The 23,213-nt window shown below is 48.2% G+C and overlaps 1 protein-coding gene across 1 annotated transcript in view; it reads right to left on the bottom strand.

Moving 5' to 3' along the window:
• Positions 1–912: 912 nt before the first annotated feature.
• The window catches only part of LOC137766722 (inhibitor of carbonic anhydrase), a 42,401-nt gene continuing 20,100 nt past the window's right edge, over positions 913–23,213 (bottom strand). The window contains exons 7-17 of the mRNA XM_068547313.1: positions 22,891–23,069; positions 21,406–21,577; positions 20,346–20,494; positions 18,219–18,309; positions 16,914–16,970; positions 14,125–14,280; positions 10,734–10,875; positions 4,632–4,696; positions 3,808–3,992; positions 2,358–2,544; positions 913–1,515 (exon numbers count right to left, since the gene is read on the bottom strand). Coding sequence (XP_068403414.1) covers positions 1,481–1,515; positions 2,358–2,544; positions 3,808–3,992; positions 4,632–4,696; positions 10,734–10,875; positions 14,125–14,280; positions 16,914–16,970; positions 18,219–18,309; positions 20,346–20,494; positions 21,406–21,577; positions 22,891–23,069 — 1,418 coding nt within the window. The 3' untranslated portion in view covers positions 913–1,480. The remainder of the gene's footprint in view (positions 1,516–2,357; positions 2,545–3,807; positions 3,993–4,631; positions 4,697–10,733; positions 10,876–14,124; positions 14,281–16,913; positions 16,971–18,218; positions 18,310–20,345; positions 20,495–21,405; positions 21,578–22,890; positions 23,070–23,213) is intronic.

Below are 23,213 nucleotides of genomic sequence, written 5' to 3'. Positions count from 1 at the left end.
TAATCTTTGTATCTGATGCTGGATATTATGCATGCCACACTGTTGAATATTTAGATTTTGTTGTATTCCTTTAGTGAGTATTGAGGTTTATTTTAGAGGGCAGTCAGGTGACTTGCAGATCTGCTTGATCTCACCAAGGCTAGTGTCACTCTCAGTAAGGGCAGTTATGGAGCAGCCCTTAGTCTACAGCTACTTCAGCCCCAGCTGCTTTCAGAGAAAAGCTTAGGTGTTCAGTGAGGTCTCGTCACACTGGTTGGTAGGAACGTGATTGACTCCTGGCCCCGTGGGAGCCCTGGGCATTGTTCAGCTTATGGGTCTCTCACAGTCATTCTTTGCCTAGCCTGACGGACTTCAGTTTCATTCTATACACAAGCAGATTAGTATTTTGCCAAACATTTCAAGGAGACTCCTGTACAGATCTCTCTGTATACAAATTCCAGTCACTCTGGCTTCCCCAAACTCCTATCTCTGTTTCCTCAACTCAGTGTGATGGGCTCTCTTGGGTTCCTGCTCCCTTTGCCGTGATCTGGAAATTTCCTCTAAGGAAAAAGTAAGGTCATCACTCTGCTCACCTCTTTTCTTTTCCTTCTTTCAAGGACCATAGTCCTGCACTGTTATAGCCCAACGTTTGAGAACATTTGTTTCATGTATTTTTTCCAGTTTTGTATTTGTTTATGGAAGGACAGCAAATCCTGTACTGGTTACTCGTTCACAGGCAGAAGCAGAAGTCCACACACCAAACTGACACTTCACAATATATAACTTGGGTTCCCATGCAGCATTTATTGAGGCACTACCATAGGCTGGAATCATGGTAATAATAGATAAGGCAAAATCTCTGATAAGAAACTGACTTAAATGAATGTAAATCACACTTCTAGGAAATTGACTGCAAAAGGGTAGTAGGATGAGATTTTTGCGGTAATTTTCATATTTTTCAATTAATCTGATCAGGAGTTTGATTCCGTTTGACATTATGGATTTTAAATGCTCAAATATATTTTTAAAATGCAGAAACTCATTCCTTATCCTTTATTTTCATTATGTAAGTCCTTGATACTGCACACACTAATGCTTTTTTTGCACACTCAGACTCCCTTCAGACAGATTTATTGCTTAAATTCTATTTAAGTGAGTTGACTCTTGGGTAAAATCATCAAACAATAGGGAGGGAAGTTGAGCTAGTCTGGTAGAGGTCTAAAAAAAGATATAATTTAATACATACTAAATTCAGAAGCACAATTCTAGTATAAACAAACCATTTTCTACCCCTGCCCCTGCCAAAATCTGAGAACATTTCATGAAGTTTTCTGAAAGACACAATAATTTTTATTCATTTTAATTTTTGCATCAGTTACAGGACACAATTATAAAGATTAACTGATGTTAACACAGACCCACCATGCAGACAGGTGAGAATGTGGCCCCACTGGATTTGCAGGCTCTGAGCATCTCTGCGGTTGCCCACTTTGATCAATTTTTAATTTCCATGGAATGTGCAGGCATCCAGAAGTTCTGTGAGAGGTAACATAAGGGAAAGACCGTCAGGTACTGCCTGTGCTTATTAAGTACTATGCTGTTCCTATTTTCTAAAAGTAAATGGTAGGTAATGAAGATTTTTTTTAAAAAAATCTTTCTCTCTCTCTCTCTCTCTCTCTCTCCTCTAACTGATGTCAGTGCTATCCTTCACCATCTACATTTTCCTCTCCTCCTACTCTCCACGTCTCTAACACATGATATAATTTAACAAAAATTCAGGCACACTCCCAATAATTTGATTATTCCAGCTCTAATTTTATTTCTCCAACTTATTTTTTTTGAGGCAGCTATGCCATGTCTATAGTACATAGAAATAGAGAGAAATGACTTACTTAGTGCCACTTCTACATATGTATATATGTAGAAGTGGCCTGCTTAGGCTAACAACACTTGTTTCTATTAATATTAATTATACATTTTATTTAAAATCTTTGAAAATTGGTCCACTATGAGTGGTATGTATGTGTCATTTCCAACCTCCTCCCTACACTGAAGTGCTCCCACACACAGACATTTTCTTTCTATTAGCCAAAAAATGGAACTATACATGTAAACAAGTTCAATTTCCAAATGATCTTCAGTTCTGTTGCACTCTCTGGCTCCTTCAAATGATTTGGCCTTTTCAGTTAGTGTCTTATACTGTGGCCTAATTGACTGCCTCCCTGGTAAGCCTGAATCCTCCTGCGGGGCCAGGAGCAAGCTTTCCTAATCTTTGTGTCCTATTCGTACTGGCCCAGGCTTGGCACACCGTCATCCTTAAGACAAACATGTTTACCTTGACCCCCACGTTATTGCTCCTTGGTGTTTATTCTACTCACCAGAGGGTAAGCACTGTCTCATGTTAGCAATAGCCTGAAGATACTCTGGCCCTAAGTATTTTTGATAAGTTGTTCTGTCCTGAAGGTTAGCCAAACATTCTGTGTCATCGCTGAAGAGCAGATCCTTGGTTGAGGATTTGAACAGCTGGAACATCATGTATTCAAACCCGTTTCTTCCAAAGAGTTCCTGGGTTAGACAGACAGACAGCGAGTGACCAGCAGCACCGGGCAGCACGGAGCTGTGTGTTCTGCCTCAGAAGCCCCGAGTCTGCTGGACTGCTCAGCTCCAGGCCCTGGGAAACCTGGGACACAGAGACAGCTTAGGAGGTACCATAGTAAAATGGCACAAAGCATGGCCTCTGGGTTCAAATCCAGGCCCTAGCTTTTCCTGTCGAGTGACTTTAAGAAAATTCTTGACGGAGCTTAGTGAACCTCAGTTGACTCATTTGTATATGGAGGTAATTACGCTAAATACTGAGATGATGTATGTAAAGCAACTGCTAAATAGAAAGAGCTCCAAGTTCACAGCTATATCACTATCCCAACCAATCACTGCCGGATGTTTTCAACTCTCTGGGTCATCCTTCCATGTCTTCCTGTGGCCGGAGCCCTTGCTACCTTGCCTCTTCTGTTCTCTGGACCTGCCCCAGGCACTGCCCCTGCCCCTACCCCGCTTCCTGCCCCCCCCCCCTTCCTTTGTCCACTTTCCTTGTAGCCCAGGTGGCAGCTCGCCCTGTGTGGGACCCATCCCTTCAAAAGTCCATGACCAAGAGCCTCTGTATTTCCACCTGTCCCTGGGTCATCACCTTTTAACTGGGATGTGTGGGCAGCATGTGCTAAGATATGTATTACTCATCTGGGGCTCCTCCAGGAATGGGGTGTGCTAGGGCAAAAGGCAGACAAGGCTTTGGGTTTCCTTAAGATCACCTGATTCAGACAGCCACTACTCCATAGGGTCATCCCTTGTTGGCTGCCTGTAGAGGTCATGAGTTTTCTGCATGTTGGCTCTTCGACTTTCACGAAGCCCAAAACAGTCTCAGCCTGCCCAGGTCCAGGAAGCACACTGGGATCCTTCCTCCCTAGGTCACACAGAGTAACCTCCGTTCTGCCTTTTCCACATGTAGCCCAGCCTACTGTGAAGGGCACTGGGCCAACTCCCTCATTTCTGTGACAGAACAAGTCCAAGAGGTACCATGACTCTGCTTAGAGAGTCAAGTGAGTCTCAGGGAGACGCTTGAGATACCCATGCATCTGGGACTCTTCCAGTCCACTGTGATACCCTAGACAGCCCCAGAGCAAGAAGTGAGCACAGCCGCCAGCCTTCCACTTTCATCAGAGTCAGGGCCCACTGCCGAGGGAGAAAGAGCGTGCGACTGGGCTGGGGTGCGCCTGTGCAGCTTTGCAAGTAACCTAAGCATACGTTTGGGGGATGAGGACTGAATTCCCACACCTGTTGGTTGAAGAGCATTCTGTGGACAAAATCCGCCTTATCTTTCCTTGAGACCACAGCATGACTTGGGACTATGGCCAGGTGGCAGCTCTGAGCCTCGGTCACAGGCTTCCTGGTGCCATCGAGGCACAGCAGCTGGAAGTCCGACTGCTTCAGATCCTTCGCCCAGGCTTCAGGGTTCTTTCCTGGGGAGAGAGAGGAGGTGGACGGGCCACAGCTGACAGCTTTGGTCAAGGCACCCTCAACGGGGGGTGTGACCGACCACCAGTGCCTGGGAGAATCACAGAGCCACAAAAAAAAGAATAAAGCCTTTACAATAAAGCAGAAGAGAAACATTCATAAACTCATAGATTCTATTAAAGGCAAAGATTTCTTCAACAGACCTGAAAAGCACTAGGCAGAAAGGAGAAAACTGATGGATTGAACCATACTAAAATGAAGAATGTTTATCAAAAGACATCATCAAGAAAGTGAAAGGCAAGCCTTTTCAGAGAGGGACAAGATATTTGCAATACACATAGCTGATAAAAACTTGTATCCAGAACGTATAAAGAATGCCTAAAAATCAAGACAGCCAGATGTGCTCATATGGACTGCAGCAGCCGTATGTTTGTCAGTTGAGTTCAAGACCAATGTGATAACCAACCCTGTCAAGTCTGCCCAGACATGAAGAATTGTCTCATTCCCTAAATAAAAATGGTTAGGACAAAAGTCACCAGAGTCTGATGGGGTTAATAAACTTCCCCCCTTGCCCATCTGGGGAGTGATTTCCCAGGAAGGACTCTGAGTTTTCCGAGAGAGGAAAGGACAGTGTAGGCACGTACCGTCAGTGTTCTGCAGGACCGTGGTGTACTTCACAAAGGCCACGTCTCCCTTCTCAACCAGACACCTGCACAGAGAGGGTCAGGTCAGCAAGGAGGACTCACAGCAGTGGGAGGGAGAGGCTCCCAGAGGGAACCACTGGGAGCTCCCAGCCCTACCCCGGGCCACTGGGCACATCTGACATGGCCCACTTACGTCACACACGCTACTGTGATGCCTGCTGTCCCTGGGGACTCAAGGGGAAATGTCATGGAAAAAAGAAGTCTGCTTATTTAGGTTCTATTGTAGATACCTATTGTTTGGTTCCTTGTTTTAAACACTGATCGGTTTCTCCACAAGAGATGCTTGTGTTCTCCTATTAATAGGGATATCCAAGGATAATTCTCTGGTTGGATCAAAACTCACATCAGAGATTAAAATCAGCATGGAAGACGTGATCCTGAAGGCGTCCTATCACATCCATATGTCTACTCAGCCTTAACAAAAGTTAATGTGCATCATGAGATATTTTTCATGCTTAATCCCCTGAAAAATGTTTCTCTGTGTTTAAGGTGCATTCTTTGTGAGAAATGTCGAGCGCACTAAAAATCAGTTTTGCGATATTCAATCAGTTGGAATTGATCCAGTTCTCTCTCTCTCCTAATCTTCGGGTCCCTCTATCATTAGCTAGGCTCAGCTACTCCGTTCAGTTTTCCATCTTGCTCTATTTCCTTGCTTCAACACCACCCCCTCCACGCTGGCCAGTGCAATCTCAGTCCTGAAGGAGCCTGATCGTCTGCCTCAGGTGTGTCTGCACCTCGGCAGTGAGGTAAACCAGAGCTTCCCGATCGTTAACTTCACCTGGGCATTCCTGTTGTCCCTCCTCTACTCTAGATCTGTGATTCTCCAAGTGTGGGCTGGGCCGGCAACATCAGCACCAGCGGGAACTAGTTAGAAATGCACGTTCTCGGGCCCCACCCCAGACCTACTGGCTCAGGAATTCTGGGGGTGGGGTCCAGCCATCTGTGTTTTAACAAGTTCTCTGGGAGTTTCTGATTTGTGCTCAAGTGTGAACCAGTGCCCCCACCCCCCACTCTATAGAGCTTGAGACAGTACCCCCTCAACTCTATAGAACATGGATTCCAAAACGTTCTCCCACTTCCTGTAAACCTCTGTCTCTCCACACACCCCTACCCAACACTCACACTCTGACATGTGCTTTGGCTTCCCGGAGGAAACACAGAAATTTTCACGTGGGCTTCCTTTCAGCATCCTTCTGCCAAATCTGGCAGCCCAAGCCTCCAGCACTCTCCTGCCCTCCAGGGACAAAGGAGGAGGGAAGGTATCTCTCCAGCAAAAGTCTCCTCCCTGGGTGGTCTGCACCTCACCCACGCTCAGGCACTTTCCACTGTAGTCATCCTCTTTCTCTTCTATAGCCCTCTTCACTCTTCTCATCAGCTTCCACACTTCTTGTAAAAACAAACAATAAGCCCTGCCTTGACCCCGCACTGCCCTTAGCAATAGGCCTCTCTCCAGGGCTCATCCAAACACCTGAAAGGATCATCGCACTTGCCATCAGCACCCCTGCACATGACTCTCTGACCCTTGCCAGTCATCTTAGGGGACTGACTCAGTATTGAATCTCCTCCCGCCTGGGTCACCAGATCCAGGAGCCAGTTCACTGTACTCATTTTGTTTGATCTCTCAAGTCCTTTCCCCAGTGATCTGAAATGTCAGCTTTGTTTTAGATTAAATATAGTATGTCCATGTACCTGTCTTGGAAATTTTTTCTCTTCCACTGATTTATTTGTCATTTTTCACATAAACCAGCCTGTATTGATCACAGCATTACCGTATTAAGTAGTATTATACTATGATTTTTATATCTAAGAAAACAAAATTCCCTTTGTATAATTTTATTTTTAAATTCTTGGCTCTTGTTTGGTCTACCAAGCTTTAATACTTTTTTGAGTACTGACTCCCCCTCCCCATCCCCTTTAATCCATCTGGTCACAGCGGAGGCAGCTGAAACTTCACAAGGCAACTTCATGGCATGAGTTATGTGAGCGGGAAACTTTGACCTGAACTGGGCTGACAATCCTACGTCCTGGGACCTGGGACTAATACGTTATGGTCTGTGTTTGCTTCTTTATAACTGAAGACCTGTAACAATGCTGGGGCTTCTGGTCACAGACATTCCCTCTGTATAGACTGAGAAACAGAGAAAACCACCCTGCGGGGAAAGAGAAATGAGGCAGATGTGCAGAGACAGAGAGAGAGAGGAGAAGCAGAGTGCTAAAAATTCATTCGTCATTTATCTGGAATTCTAATTTAACTGGATGACCTGAATTTTACCTGGTAACCCTCGCCTTAAAGTATCTTGGCTACTCCTGAGGCTCAGGTCTCTCTCAGCCCTTACAAGGAGGAAGCTCCCACAGCACCTGTTAAAATATGCCCTTGCCTTAAGATGGTTCACATGGGTGTTTTCACTTGCAACCAAAGTCCTTATTCACTTATTAAAGAAAAAAGATGTGAACCAAGATCAGCAGATAAAATGTATAGTATTCTAGAGAGTGAAAAGTGCTAAAGAAAACATAAAGCAAGAAAGGCGGATATGAACTATTGGCAAAGGTATGTGTGTAAAATCAGAGAGTGGCCAGGAAAGACTTCCCTAGAAATCTTAAAGGAAATGAGGGTACTAGCCATGATGCTATGAGAAGGAGGAGCATTCCAGATGGGGGTAAGAGCAAGTGCAAAGGCCCTGAGGCAGGAGTGTGGCTGATATCTTCAAGGAACAGCTGTGATGCCAAGATCACAGACGGAGCAGAGACAGCAAGGGGAAAGATGTAGGAGATGAGGTCACACAGAGCCTTCCCAGATCACAAAGGGGCCACATAGGTCAAAGAAGGACCCTGACTTTTACTCTGAGTAATATAGGAAATTACTGGGGGGCTTTAAGCAGAGAAATGTGATGCTCTGACTTATGTTTAAACAGAATCACTCTCGTTGCTGTGTTGAGACAACACAGCAATGAGAGTGGGGGAGGAGGATAGGACAGATGCATGGAGATCTGTTGGGGGTTATAATCCAGGGAGAGACGATGGTGGTTTAGATCAAGGTGGTATCACTGGAGATGGGCGATGAGGACAATTCTCATTACTCTTTGCAGGCAGAGCTAACACGATTTGATGATGACCCAGACATGGGGTTTGAGAGAGAGAGAGTAGACACGGTTATCACACACCAAGGCTTTGACTTTTTCCTACAGGGAAAACGGAGTTGCCTTTAAATGAGATGGCGAAGACCTCAGGAGGTACTGGTTTGGGTGGGAGTGTGTGAATTCCAGAAGGTCAGCTTGGGACATTTAAACTTGACCTGGTGATTAGAAATCCAAGTGGACATGCCCAGGAGGCAGTTGGATATATGCGTTTGGAGTTTCATCTGGAGTTCTGAAGAGATGTCTGAACAGGAACATAAATTTGGGAATTTATAGCATATAGATAGATCGAGACTAGATAAAACCACCAAGGTCTGAGCATGAAGAGAGAAGAGCAAGGCTGGAGCCCTGGGGCATGCCAACTTGTACAGGTTGGGGAATGAGGTAGAGCCAGCAAAGAGGCCGAGATGCAGTAACAGGAGAGGGAGGAGGGAATCCAAGAAAGTGTGGGGTCCTGAAGCCAGGGAAGAAAATGTATGCAAGGGGGGGAAGAGATCGGTGGTGTCAGTGATCTGGGCTTTGGATTTATTTAGCTACACAGAGGTCCCTGGCAATTTAAAAGTGCAGTTTCAGCTGCGTGGTGGGTGGTGGTGTACGCGGGAGGGGGGTTGGGAGGTGGGGAGGGGGGAGGAGGTGTGGTGGGAGTAGTCGTCCCACGTGCCAACAGTAAGGAGGAATGTTTTCTGTAGATAATTTAAATACAGTAATAAAACCAACTCCACTGGTTGGGGTGGGGGAGATGAACAGATTCTTAAACTAGGCTTTGGGGAGATTGAAAGGAGAGAAAGTGAACTGAGCAAGGACATTAAAATATCCTCCTTCAAGGAATTTTGTTGTAAAGAGGAGAGAAATGGAAAGCTGCTGCAGAGGAAAGTGAGATCAAGAGAAGTTTTACTTATTTCTTTATGTTTAAGATGAGAAAACAGCAGCATGTTTGTATGCTGATGGAAGTGATCCCGTAGAGAATAAGATGCGAGAACACAGGAGAGAGAGGGGAGGAGCGCTGGGGCAACACCCTTGAGGGGGCTGCCTGCCGCCGGGAGACAATCACTGCAGGTGCAGGGCTGGGCTTGGCGAGGAGATGGCCTGCTCCTCCCCAGTAAAAGGAGGGAGGGCAGCGTCCAGGGGCACACACGCCAGCACTCGGCAGACGTGGCAGTGGGACGTTGTGGAGTTTCTCTTTTGATTGCTTCAATTTTCTCAGGTGAAATAAGACACAAAGGTGTGATAGATGGAGGAAGAAGTGTTGGAGGATTGAGGAGAGGGAAAGAGTATGGAATGGTCTTGTAGGAGCGTGGGGTAGCAACGGACTAGAGACTTCTGGCTCATCTGAGCTGGGTTCGCATTACTTTAAAGGGAGGCCAGTCAGCCTGGAGCCGCTGGCACCGAAGTAGAATGTGGCACCCAACCCAGGTCGAGGTTCAGCCAGGAGAGATGACCAGCATTTGCGGATGTGCCCAGGCGAATAATTATCACGGTTGGCTGTGGAACGTATGCTGCATCCGGAGGGGGAAAAGGACATGAGGGTGGGTGTGAACAGGATCAACGGACCTCAGGTCAGTAGGAATGGTGGAGCCAGGAAGCTAGAAGGAGTGCAAAGGCAGGCAGGTGGTGGCGGGCAGAATGAGATGTCTAGAGCTAAGACTGTTCTTTGTGTGCTCATCTTCACTTTGGAACTTCCGTGGTCTGGATAGAACTCCGAGGACAGAATTCTAGGTCTCTGTGATTCTACTGTAATCATACCAAAATGGGACCATGGACCCTAATACCAACGTACCTCCCAGTGTAAAGAGAAGTTCATCTATTTTAGCTTAGGTTTAATGTTCAGCATATATTTTTGTAGTGGGATCTGTGAAAATATGTAATTTATGTACGGCTTATGAAAGTGACAAAACTTTGGAGAGGGAGGGACAAAGCAGTCTGGCAGTGTGATGAATAGAAGGCTCCTTTCTAGAGGCTCACGTGTTCTCCACACCACCCTAACTCCACAGAGTGCCCTTCATACTGAGAATTAACTCTACCTCCTTAGCCAGGCCCACAAGGCACCGAGACAGCCAATGCCTGCAGCTCCAGCCTCCTCCCTCACCTGATCCCCTCCCTCCCAATGCTCTACTCTGGCGCCTTCTCTGGCCTCAAATATGGCATCATCTGTCCAGCCCCAGCCTTTGTCCTTGCTGTTCCTTCTTCCTGGATTACTCTTCTCCAGATTTTCTCAGGCCTGATTCCCTCTCAACATTTAACCCTCAGTTCACATGGCCCCTCTGATCCTGAGGCCTTCCCTGACCACCTTTTCTAAGGTTGTCCCTGAGTCACTGCCATATCACCCCCCTTGGTCACCACCCCCACCCCAGCACTTATCACAGTCAGGAAGTGATTATGCTTTATGTTATTGTCTTACTCTCCCCATGAGACTCAGAGCCCCTGTGTCTTGCTGTTGCTCTAACCTCTTTACTTAGAACAGTGCCTGCCGCATACTAGGTGCTCAATAAATATTTCTTGAATGGATGGAGGAGCCCAGGAATATGTGTTTTTAAACATACTCTTCGACCAGGTGTAAGAAGCATGTATCCGGTGTCCTTCCTTTGATCTTAAACTGGGGCTCTGAAAGATCCTGTGACTTGTCCACAATCACACAGAAGAACGGATCAAAAGTAGAAGCAGGGTTGTGACCTGTGGTCATCAGTCTTGCCTCTCCCCAGGTGCCCTGAGTCCGCCGGCTCTGCCCAAGAGTGCTCCAGGAAGGGGCCGGGCTTGAGACCTCGGGGCCCCTGGGAATCTGCAGTTCTGTTCTTTAATTCTGGCTCCTCCTAAATGCAGCACCCAGATGGTGGGATGATGAGAAAGGTGAAAGGGCAGGAAGTTCACCAGGCTGGTGCAAAGCGAAAGGTGGTGGACAGAGGCTACTTGCCTGAGCGCCCCACTCGAGCCGTAGTACGCCTCGTGGCTGTTGGGAGCACACGTGTGGGCTGGCGTGCCGCTGCCACTGCACAGGGCACAGAGACTGGACGCTGGATCAGACCCAGGGGCACAGCTTTGACTGAAGAATTCATCTGCGCAGGAGGACACGAGAGGTCAGCTCTTCCTGCCTGTGTTGGCAAGAAAGCCTCAGACTTTGTTCCTAAAATTGCCTGAGTGACATAAAGACACACTCAGGTATTTAGTACCGTATGATTAGAAACAAGAACCTTATGGAATTAAAAAAAAAAAAAGGTTGCAGCTGGAGCAAAGTAAAGGGGGCCTTGCTGAAGCTGGGACAAGGGTCTTTGAGATCACAGAAGTCCCGGCACAGGTCAGTGGCATGGACGGGTGGACACAGGTTTAACCCTAAGAGAGTGGACAAAATTGGAAGTCCTGAGTGGTTGAACCTGTCCTGTATGCTTTCCGATCTCTACTGCCCTTGTCCATCTTTACAAGGTCTGCCATCATGACTCGAAGGCCAGGAAGGGGCCCAAGAGGCCCAGCTGCCCACCCCTGTGCTGAGCCCCAGGGCACTCTGGTGAGGAAACCACATAAGCCCCGCCCTCCTGGACCCCAAGTTTCTGTGGTGACAGTCACGACTCAAGTAACCATGCCAGTGAATTCATGTTTCCCCATCATCGTGTTTCCCCACCGTGCTCTGGGAAAAAGAACATGGTTCCACGGCTACAGATAAAGGAAAGTGGTGCAGACCTGGGAGTCAGGGAGAGGCCTCAAGTGGAGAGATGAAGAATGAATAGGAATTACCCAAGTGAAGGGCAAAGGGACGAGTTTTCCAGACAGGAAGCAGGATCTGCAAAGGCCTAGGGCAGGGGTTGGGGGAGGGGGGCAAACAGCACAGAGAGCTTAATGGAAGCCATTGGGTCTGGACCACCCAGTGGTCCAGCGAGTGGGAGGGGTCAGGGTCCAGACCACATGTGATATTTTACACCTTTGTGTACATTTTGTTCTTTATTCGCAGAGAAATGGGGAGCCTCTGACGGGCTTTAGACAATGTTGGGCCAGGGGTCTAGCAGCAGGGTGAGCCAGGACAGATGTGGGGTGCAGGCAGCAGGCTACTGCAGGGGTCCAGGGGACATGAGGGCAGCTTGAAGTAGCACAAAGGGGAGGGAGGAGCTACGTGGAAGGAGGAGAAGCTGACATCACTGGTGATGGACAGGTGTGTGGTGCATGGCAGATTCATTTCCAGCTGGGGCCAGTGGATGGACTGTGGGGGGGGGCCTCCACCAAGCTAGGCAGCTCTGGAGCAGGACCAGGCTCGACTGAGATGATGCATTCCATGTGGTACAGGCTGAGTTTAATGTACTTTTTGAAATACTGGACTAGATAATGTCAAACAAGCAGTTCAATATACATAGGTTTGGAGATCAAGGAGAGATCTGTGCTAGGGACAAAAACTTGACAGTTATCAGCATATAGACACAATAATAGTACAGCAGCAAACATTTATCTAGTGCTTGCTATGTGCCTAGCTTTGTACGTATAACGTTTGTTTAGATCGTCATCTAGGCTATAGGCATGGATGTGAGGCCTTGGGGGTTGAGTTTAGAGTGGGGAAAAAAGTTGCTTTAAGCAACTCAAACATTTATTAACCAGGTTGGGAAAGGGACTTTGTAGGGGTAGGAGTAAAAAGAAGCCAGTGTATTTTCACAAAAGCCAGGAGATGGTGGTTTAAGGTGATCTGAAACAGGAAAGGTCATGGAAGCACAGACTGGATCCCATCCTTCCAGTTGAGCAACATGGAGGTCCCAGTAGCCTTGACCAGAGTTCTCCCTGTGGAACGAGGCGGAGGAGCCAGAGGGCAGGGAGTGCAGCCGTGAGTGGGGTGAGTGGCTGAGACCATGATTTTAAGAGGTCTGGCCATAAAGGGGAAAAAGAGAAGGCAGGAGCTGGAGGGGAATGTGGGGAGAGGGAGGGTTTTTAAAGGTGGAAGACACTGGGTGCGTTCACATGTTGAAAGAAATTGTTGGACATACCAGAGGAAGAGGTAGTAACTGAGGGTGCAGCTCTGGGGAGGGGCGAGGCAGGGCCCACAGCCAAGTGCAGGTAGGAGGACGGGCTGCGTCGTAGAGGGAAGCCGAGCAGGTGCAGCCAGCAGGAGCCCCCAGCTTTGGCGGTGGGGTGTTGATGGGAACCTTGCTGAGGGTTTGAAGTATATCTTACAGGTGCAGATGAGATCATGTGCTCAGAAAGGGTGATAGGGAGGTAAGCGTGGGATGGAGGTGTACGGACAACTAGGACATTGGGATAATTACTGGGAAGTGTGGGTGTGGAGCAGAGGATCAGTGGGGGTACTCGTGAGCGCCAGGGCAGGGCAGGGGGCGCTGGAGTCAGCAGCTGGAGCATCTCCATGGAACGAACTGCTCTGCCCTGCGACATTCTCCAGCTGTGTTCAGCTGATCAGGTGCAGAGGGCCAAGAGAGCGGGTGATGGGGTTCCTGCAGGGCTCGGATTTGTCAGATGGCTGGGGAAAGCAGGGGAGCAGGAGCCTTTTGGGTATTGGCAAGAGTGTTGCTGAAATGACTAATATGGAAATTTAAGAGAGGTGAGGGTGAAAGTGAAGGCTAAAGCACTCAAAGACTTACTGGTGTAAGGTTTTCAATTAAGAAAGCAGCCAGGGCTTCCCTGGTGGCTCAGTGGTTAAGAATCTGCCTGCCAATGCAGGGGACACGGGTTCGTGCCCCGGTCCGGGAAGATCCCACATGCCGCGGAGCAACTAAGCCCATGAGCCACAACTACTGAGCCTGCAGGTCCAGAGCCTGTGCTCCGCAATGAGAGAGGCCGCGACGGTGAGAGGCCCGCACACTGTGATGAAGAGTGGCCCCCGCTCGCCGCAACTGGAGAAAGCCCTCACATGGAGGCAAAGACCCAACACAGCCAAAAATAAATAAATAAATAAATCTTTTAAAAAAAAAAAAAAAAACAGCTGCTGCTACTAACTTTAAAAAAAAAAGAAAGAAAGCAGCCAATTCAGTTTATGTGGGAAAACAACACATACACACAAACACACACACATATCACATGTGCACCCCTACGCCCCACTCCTGCTTTGCAACCCAGGCCTCTTCCCTGAGCCAGATTTGAAAGACATAAAAGAGTAGCGTATTTCCCTGAGATCTGCCCTTTGAGCCAAACCACTCCCCTCAGAAGCAATGGGCAAGGAGAAAGGGGGGTCCTGCTAAGGAGATGTGAAGCTCACCCGCATGGCTGACCAGCTCTTGTCCACACCATCCACTTATGCCATTCATTGAACTGAATTTCTCCCCTACACAGGCACAGGCCCAAGGAAGGGGCTGCCGCACCACCGCTCAGAAAACACTTACCAAACTTACAGGACCCCGTTTGGTTGTATATGAAACCCATCGGGATGTTCCAGCCTGCAGAAGTGCCAACTGCAGTGTGGCAGGACTTCTTGCCTTGCAGAGAGTTCCAGGTGAGGTCAGCATCTGACTTCTTGACCACTGCCACGACGTAATAACCTTGCAACAGAGATACCAAGATGCAATTTCAGTACCTCCAGGGCCCTCCCAAAATGTACTGCAGAGCTGCTGCCTGCCACTCTCCCAGGGGAGGGGGAACAGCTTGAAGCCCTCACCTTGCTCTAGCAGATCCTCCCAGTAACCATCATTGTTAGGTACTCAGCCAAACAGAGCGACTCTACTGCTCTCCAGATATGTCTACAGGCATACACTCACAGGTATTTACACACACACTTCATACTTTTTCAACAGAATCCTGCCAGAGCATTCTTTTCTGCCAGTGCTTTATTCTTCCTCAATGATATCCCTTTTTGATTCAGTAGAAATAGATATGGCCGTCTCATTCTATTTATTAGTTGAATCTAAGTTATGTCCACTGTATAGAAGTACGGTGTTTTATAATCCCCCTACTGGTGGGCATTTAAGTTGTGACTCATTTTTCCCTATTAAAAATCACTTATCTAAATAAATCTTTGTATGGAGTGTGCACCTGTTTAAATATTTCTGTTGAGTAGAAGTCCAAAAGAAAGAGCTTTAATGACTTCTTTTTGAAAGTCAAGTCTCTGATTTTCTAGGTTTATAATAATACCATTTTCTAATAATGACAATTTAATCTCTTCCTTTCCCCAATATATTTTTTTAATCTTTTTCTTATCTTTCTGCATTCACTTACAAAATAATGTCAAATATCTTTGGTGGGTGTGGGCATTCTTGTCTTGTTCCTGATTGTTACGGGAACGCCATTGATACTTGATGTATTCCTATTGCAGTAGAGTGTAACATAATCCTGCTTGTTGAGTAAGGCCTAAACTGCAAGGCTGAATTTAGAGACTGGAATCATGGGTAATGTGGTTCACCACCACCACTCCCACCGCCCCCAACACAGACACCCTTTCTTGCTGTTGTGGTTGAGGTGTCTATATATTCACGCCTGGAAAAGTTGGGAATCAACATGGCAGTGGAAGACCTGCCTCTCCAGTTACTAACTGATCTCAGACAAGTCGCTTAGCATCTAGGATCCTAAGTTTCTCCTCAGTGAAATGGTAACAGTAATGCTAATATGAGCACACTGTACGTTAGGAATGGGAAGGGGAGGTTACATGGATAGGTTTCCAGCCATGTTGCTAATGGCAGAAGCAGTACCAGAGCCCCTTTTATCAGACTGGGTTCTATTACGCCATTCCAGCGGCCAAATACTGTTACTGTGCTTTCTTGAGCTGTAACAATTTCTGCACAGATGGCAAGATTTATTGTCATCTGGTGTGTGTGTGTGTGGCTTTGGGATTACCCCTCTCCATCTCTACTCCAGTCTAACTTTCTCCATCACCCTGAACCGTCTTCCAAGCATCCTCATTGACCTACATTTGTACATCGCTGCAGTTCCTGGAAATTTCAATCACTTGTGAATCAATTAGAATTCTTTCTGACTTTACGTATTCTATAATCAGAACAACGAAATGCCAGCCCTTAGAGTTGAGGATACAGATCCAATTCAGAGAAGACAGAAAGCCATGAAAGCAGAGAGGGAAGAGGGACAGTTTATCCCAGGGCTGGGGTCCTGCTGCAAACAAAGGGCAGCTGCTGCAGGGTGAGCAGCTTTGCACCCCTGAGGCCTCTGTGGAGGCGGGAGCTGCAGGGCCTCATGACCCCAAGCTTGTGTGCCCGCCCACCTCCTGCAGCTCTCCTGTCTCATAAGAAATTCCAAACCCAGGTGAGCACTTGTCTTCATCTCAAGATCCTCCATCACAATGGTTTTCAAAGCTTAATATGCATCAGAATCATCCCGAGGGCTTGTTAAAACACAGAGCAGCGGCCCCATCCTGGACCCCAGCAGACCTGCGGTCAGACTCAAGAACGCTCGCATCTCACAAGTTCTCAGGCGACGCTGATGCTGCTGGTCCAGACACCGCACTACCTAGAGGACCACTGCTCCAGCCAGTGCCCAAGACTAGGTACCTCAGGGACAGACACAGAACCTCTCTGCCCATGGGGAGACACAGATGGGAAGACTTGTCACCTGGTCTCCTATTCTGAAGAGGAGGTCGACTCCCCAGCTATTCAAAGCCGGCCACTAAAAGCTAAAGGGCTGATTTCATTTTCATCCCCCTCCTCTTCAGCAGCAGCATCTATGACTCCCCTCCTCCTCCTCCGAGGCATCCACTGGGCCCCAGAAGTGTCAGCAACGGGCTCCTGCCCCGGTGCAGAGATGGGTGGCGGTATATGACAGGGAGCACTGTGGTGGGTCAGGACGGGCAGGGGGGTTCCAGTCACGGCGCCTCTGCTCAAACCCAGGTGCAGCCACTTCCCGGCTGTGGGGCCCCGGGCAAGTCACACCGTCCCTGAGCCTCACTTTCCCATCGACGTGATGCGGCCAGCGATGTCCATGTTCTAGAGGACTGCTGAGCGGAGTGCGCAGAGGCGGTACAAGCAGGAGCCCTCTGTCCACTGTGACACGCCCCACCATAGACCTGCTCCTTCACGAGGGACTGCGGCAGGGTCATCTCTCTCTCTCTCTCTTTTATTTGTTTGTTTAACAACTCTAATAACTTTGATTTATTTGTAAGGCTTTCCTCACTCCCTCCCTGACAACAGGCCTTTACCTTTGAGCCCCAGTGTTACTGATTCTGACTCACCTTCCACAGGTGTGTTCACACACTTAGACCCAAGCTGCTCTTTGCCATCTTGAGACACTAAAAAGAAAAAGAATTAAGGTACAGGTCATTAAATTCTCACATTACTCAAGTCCTGACTTTCTCAGTCTCAATAGTCAAGAATAAAATGAGAAACGCTAGCTAAGCAGTTTATCATTGGCCATCAACAAGCCGAGATCCTGCAGTCCTATTTCACCTCCTCTCTCCTGACCTTTGCCACTGGAACATTAGGTTCCATCCCAGAACATGCCCAACACTCGGGGAATTACAGAGAAAGAAAATGAGATGCTCACTGAAGGGGGTGGGGTGGGGAACAGAAGCCACTGAAGACCTCGACAGAGATCCTTTCGATTTGCTGTGTGATTCTAGGCATACGGACATTCTTCCCGTCAGAGCTCTGGGCTGTGTAGACAATCCTTATAGTCATGCTGTGTTGGAGGGGAAGGATCCAGCCCATGGGTCAGAAAGACCTGGTTGCAGTCTTTATTCTACCTTGGACACATCATTCAACTTCCCCAAGCCTTAGTTTTTATACCTGCAAAATGGAGATACCACTATTTACTTCATAGAGTTGTTTTGTTTTGAAGGATAACATATGGTTTCTCACTCACTGCATAGCAGATGAGGCGTTTAACAAATAGTGATGAAATCCTCTTTTCCCCTGGCTTTATTTTTCCAGGTGGATGGATCCCCACAAAGACCATGACCTTGTGGCCCCATCCCTCAATGTCCCAGTGCAGCTTGGGTGAGCTAATTTTGGATTAGTAAATTTGGCAAAAGGATCTAGGCACCTGTGGTTCTTTCTTTGTTGAAGAGAATGGGGAGAGGGTGGTTTCGATCGCCTCATCTATTGCAGAATGTGTTTTCCCTCTGCCCTCAGCATGCGGTCTGCCAGCAGACCTGTCTTCCTGAATTGGTGGGTGACTCTGACTCAAGGACAATTTGACAAGCCCCATGGCCAGCTCTATGCCATGCCCTCCAATACCACTCTTTCGGTAATAAAGGTTTTATTTTGATTTCTTTCTGCCTAAGTTCCGCATCTATATCTTAACTGGTTCTGACTCTGGGGAAGATAGATGTTATCTACTAGCTCCCTACACTCCAGATAACAGCTATTGTTATCGCCACACTGAACTGAATTATTTCCTCACCTTTCTGTTAACAGTTAACTGAACTGTTAACTGAACAGTTAACTGAACTGAATTATTTCCTCATTGAACTGAATTATTTCCTCACCTTTCCATAGCCCAGAGGGAAGAAAACACAGAGACCCTCCCCTCCACTTACAGTAGTTCTCTGCCAGGACAGGCACCAGACCACATTTGCCCGCTGTGTAGATGAAGCCTCCATCCAAGCTCATGGCATCAGCCTCTCCTTTCTGAAGTTAAGAAATAAACCAATAGCACAACAGTGAGTCTGTTATCCTGTCACCCTCAGAGGTTTCCATCTCATTGGCTTCATGTCACACGTCCTTGTGATAAACCAAATGGTGTATGACCCAAAGCTTCTGCCACATAAACACAGGGTTTAGAAAACTGGACATACCTTTAGCCTGTTAACCCAGAAGCAAGCACACAACCCAGGTCATGCTCCCTGGTCATCTCTGTGCCCTCGCATGAGACCCCGTTCTGAGTACTGGACATGCCATCACTACACTTTTTTTGTGACCATTGTCACTCACTCGACAATGAGACTCAGGTTATGTGTCTAATCTGTTTCTATGGAACACGTTTCCTTCCGTCTGGCAGAGTTCAATTCTGTTCTTATAACCCCATTAGTACTCTACTCTAATTAATAATTCATTAGTAATTAACTCATGGTTTTAATCAATGAACTTTTCCAACAACAGAGACAAAAAAATGCGTACTTATATTCATAGATAAGGTCATCAAGAAACAAACACACAGACACGGGCACACTATTTGCTCTTCCGCTGTTAATTGCTCTTCTAGAAATCTATCTTAAAACAGTAGTAACTATAGAAGCAAAAGCTTATCAAGCCCCTACTATGTGCCAGGCCCTTTTCTAAACACTTTACAATGATTTCCTCTTGTACTCCCTCACAGAACCCAGTAGGTACTATAATTCTCCCCCTTTTATACCTTAGTTAACTGAAGCAGAGAGAAGCTAAGTAATTTATCCAATAGATGGTCACTAAGACTTAGGTAGTTTAATTCCTTAGCTTCTGCTCATAACCACTATGGAATGTGTCAGCCTCCAGGATCTGACTACTCCAAAGGACACATCCCTAAATACTATTCTAGGTATGTTTTTTTCATACACAAAATGGGTGCAAAATCTACCTCATAGGCTCATCATGAGGAATAAATGAGTTAATACAAGTTAAGAGCTCATACATATGCATGGCACATAGTAAGTAACTCCAGACATATTCACTGTCATTAATATTAAAGATATACTTAGAAATATTGATGGGTATAGAATAAAAATCTTCAATCCCGTATTATTTATAACAGCAAAGGATTTGGAAACCATTCAGATATAGACATTTAGAAATTGGTTGAATAAATATTTGGTGGACTATTATGTGGCCATTAAAAACATATTTTAAATGAATACTTCATTACCTAAGCAAGTGCACCAATTGTGCTCAAGAATTGAAATCATAATAACAACTGTTAACATTTATAGACTGCTTATTATATGCCAGGCAATGTTACAAGCACTCAAATTCATTTAATTCTTATAATTGACAAATTTAGGAGACTGTATAAATAGCAAGACTTTAATCTTAGAAGTTGGTCCCAGGGACGTTTACCAAAATTAGATCTTCTTTCTTAAGAAAAATTGTAGTCTCCTAAGTTTGTCATTTTTTCAATCTTTTATTTATAAATTTATTTTTTTCTAATCTCAAAAATATTGTCTGCTCATAGAGAAAATGGACGGTTAATACCAACACAACATCATAACTCAGAAATTATGTGGTGATGATTTCTAAGTTATGAAGTTGTAAATGATATCATTTATTTTTCATTTCTTTTCCAGCATGTAATAATTTTATCACCAGAAAAAAAACTGAACCTGCCCAGAGAACTGAAAAGGTTGATTTGCTTTCCCAATCCACAGGGGTGCTGACCACACCCTGGGGTGTCACCCAGCTTCCTAGGCAGGACCCCTCAGAGATCCCTGGGCTCCAGAGCTGAGCTCCTAAGGAGTCTGGGTCCTGGGCTGCTCTGTTTCCGCCGGCCCCGAGCAGCAGGGGCCTGTGGGAGCAGCGGGGTGGGGCTTTGGAGAGTTGGGGGTGGGGGGTGGGGGAAGGCAGCACGTAACAGGTGCGTCTCGGCCTCACAGCTGATGGGAAGACATCCGGGAAGGGGGCTTCACCGCCAGACTCGCAGAAGCGCCGCGTGTCCGGGTGTCAGAGCCCAACTGCAGGAGCGGGGCCCTCCTTACCGCGACAGCGGCGATGCAGCCCTCGGTGGTCTCCTCCGCGGTGCACTTCAAGATGCCACCGCTCAGGGCACTCCACTCGTCACACTTGGCCTTCTCGTGCCGGCCCACTGCACACCATATCACCCTCTGGGGGTCTTCTGCCCCTAGGTCTGATGGAGAAGGGCCAGGGATCCAAAGGAAGCCCCCAGATGGGGGAGGGGAGGGGGACGGTTAGCGCCACTGCCTTCCGAGCCGCTGCCCAACACCAGAGTTGGCAGCAGTGTCTCATGCCCATGTCACCGCTCATTCTCGCCTATCACCTCCCAGGAGAAATGGCGAACTCGGTTCCCAGAAAGAACAGTGAAGGCAGAGCCAGCCCCCTCCTGACCTCCCCTACTCAGATGTCACCTCCCCAGGGGAGGCCTCTCTGAGCACCAGCCCAGCTCAGGGCCTTCTGGGGTTTTCTCTTCCAGGACGGGGTTCTCCCACCCAGGGAGCACCCCCCAGTTGGAAGCCAGTGTCATTTGTTCTGGGTGGGCGGGCCTGCTTGCTCTGACGCCCACATCAATCTCAGTGGCTTTGGTAGATGCTCCATAACTACTGGTTAACTAAGTGAAGGGGGGGAAAAAAAGGAAAGAAGGAAGGAAGGAAGAAATAAACCATGGGGATCCAAAGGAAAGCAGGCACTGGATTCAAACCCTCTGAAATTCTAGCTCTGCTCCTGATGGTGGCAGAGGCTGTGTTCCCACTGCAGTTTAGGATGGGCTATTTTCCCTGTCAAAAACAGACCTACTGCAGGGTGGGGCAACCCTGGTTCACACAAGGGAGCCAGGACCATCATTACTTCAAGCTGCCTGTAATCTGAAGGTCTTTCAAAGCCTTTTGTGACCCCCTAATTCAGGCCTTTTCCCCAGCTCAGCAGAAAATCCTTGCATGAACCCAATGCAGGTGGTAGCTCCCTTGGGCCCTGCAGGCCAGTGAAGGTTGGGTGAGGTGAGGCTTGCGGGCACCAGGAAAACCTCCGTGGCCACACCCTGCCCCATGCCCAAGCTCTCCAGGTCCCCCCCAGGACCTTACACACCACTCATTAGATGCTGGATGGCAGAAAAATACTCGTATCCCAGGTATAGCTTGGCATCCATCTTAGGTGGGACTCTGAAAAACCCAAGGGCGGCGTCCGTAAACAGCAGGTCCTTTCCATGAGGAGAGCCGAAGAGCTGGAATTCTGCTGACTTGTCTTTTCCAAAATTCTCCTGTTCAAAGGATAAAAGAAACAGTGAAGGAAGGAGGCTAGCATAAGGAAGTAAAGGAAAAACAAACCCCAAACCAGACAAGCAGAGCAGAAAGCGAGAGAAATGTGAGTGCCTGACAGTAAAGACCATGGCAAGGCCCTCCAGAGTCCCTGTGGCTCACGGGGTTCTCAAATCTTCTCCAGCAAATCCCAGCTTGTCTGCTTTGTGGGCCTCAGGGAAACTGCCAGGGGCTGCCCCCAGGTCTGCATAAAGGGTACTCAGGCAGCTGCCCCTCTCCTATGCTGCATTCCCATGGGGCAGCCAGTGATGGTGGCCTTGTTGCTGGCCATCTGATTGCCCCAAGTGGCTCCGGTGGGCTTCATCCTGGAGCAGGTGCTGATCCAGGACCATCAAGCCTAGAGATCAGAAGTCCTGGGCGCGTCTGCCACCCCAGGCCTGCCACTGAAGGCCTTCAAGCAGTCCCTTCCTCTTTCTGGCCCCCTCAAAAGCGAAGGGCCCTTTGCGTACAACTCCCGCTGACTGGCCCAAAGCCATTCCTGATGGTAGCTGACGGTAACACCTACCCACACGCTCTCTGCAATGTCTGCTTTTTGCTTTTGCAGTGGCTCTGCACGTTGCCTTCTCTGGCAAACCCCACATTTCCTTGGGGTGCCCACAGCTTACCCCCGGGGCCCAGGAACCTTTCCAGAGATGCCCTGCAAATCAGTCCCTTCAAAGTACATAATCCATGCCCCCAAGGTTGTGCCCTCTGGTGATTATCTGTGTGTATAATGTGCTCACCATATCTTCCACAGTCGTCTGTGAGTGACCCAAGGGCAGGTCTGTGTCTAGTTCATCTCTGACCACCCAGTGCTGAGCAGAGGGTGCTGACAGAGATGGGACAGGTGACCGGATGAGGGTGGGCTGGGAGAGAGGGCCGCCAGCACAGGACACAGAATGCTCACGGCCGGGAACCTGCTGCTGAGGGGTCCCCACCAATGGGGTAAGAGGGGAGCACCTCATGGAGGAACGGCACCTGCATTGCAGCCTGAGGACCTCTTTACAACTGAGAAGAATAAAATGGGGCAACAAGGGGCTTCTGTGGAGTCTTTGGCCCATGGCGTTGATGATGCCAAGGGAGGGAGTTTTATGGCCACTGCTGCCCGTCACGTATCCAGACCGAGGGCTTGTCAGTGAAGCGGAGGACATGTGGCGTGGTTCCCGCTGTGCTGGACACCCACAACTTCCACAGTGGCTAGAAGGGAGTGAAGGCGAGCACCCCAAATCCGAGCAGGGCCCCCTACGCAGGAGGGGAGGATGGTGGATGGGGCTACCTGGGCCAGGTTGAGAAGCTCCCAGATCAAGTCCTCCTTGCCGCCCATGCTTCGGGCCACGACGGCGTGGGAAGGGACCCGGGCCAGGTGGCACCTCTCGTACTCGTCCACAGACCCCCGGGTGTTGTCCCTGCAGAGCAGCTCATACTCGTCCCTGTCAGCCTTGTCAGCCAGGTTCTCTGTGGAGGGAAGCCCACATGAGCCGATGGCAGGCAGAGAAGGAGGTGTGGTCCCCGCCTCTCCCTGGATCCCAGATTGTTTGGGGATTTGTTGAAATAACTTTCTAAGCCCAAGATGGAGCTGCTCCTGCCTGGGATGCCACG

Source organism: Eschrichtius robustus, chromosome 6 (genome assembly GCF_028021215.1).
Source record: "Eschrichtius robustus isolate mEscRob2 chromosome 6, mEscRob2.pri, whole genome shotgun sequence".
Lineage (NCBI taxonomy): Eukaryota > Metazoa > Chordata > Mammalia > Artiodactyla > Eschrichtiidae > Eschrichtius > Eschrichtius robustus.
This window is presented reverse-complemented; position numbering and strand designations above follow the sequence as displayed.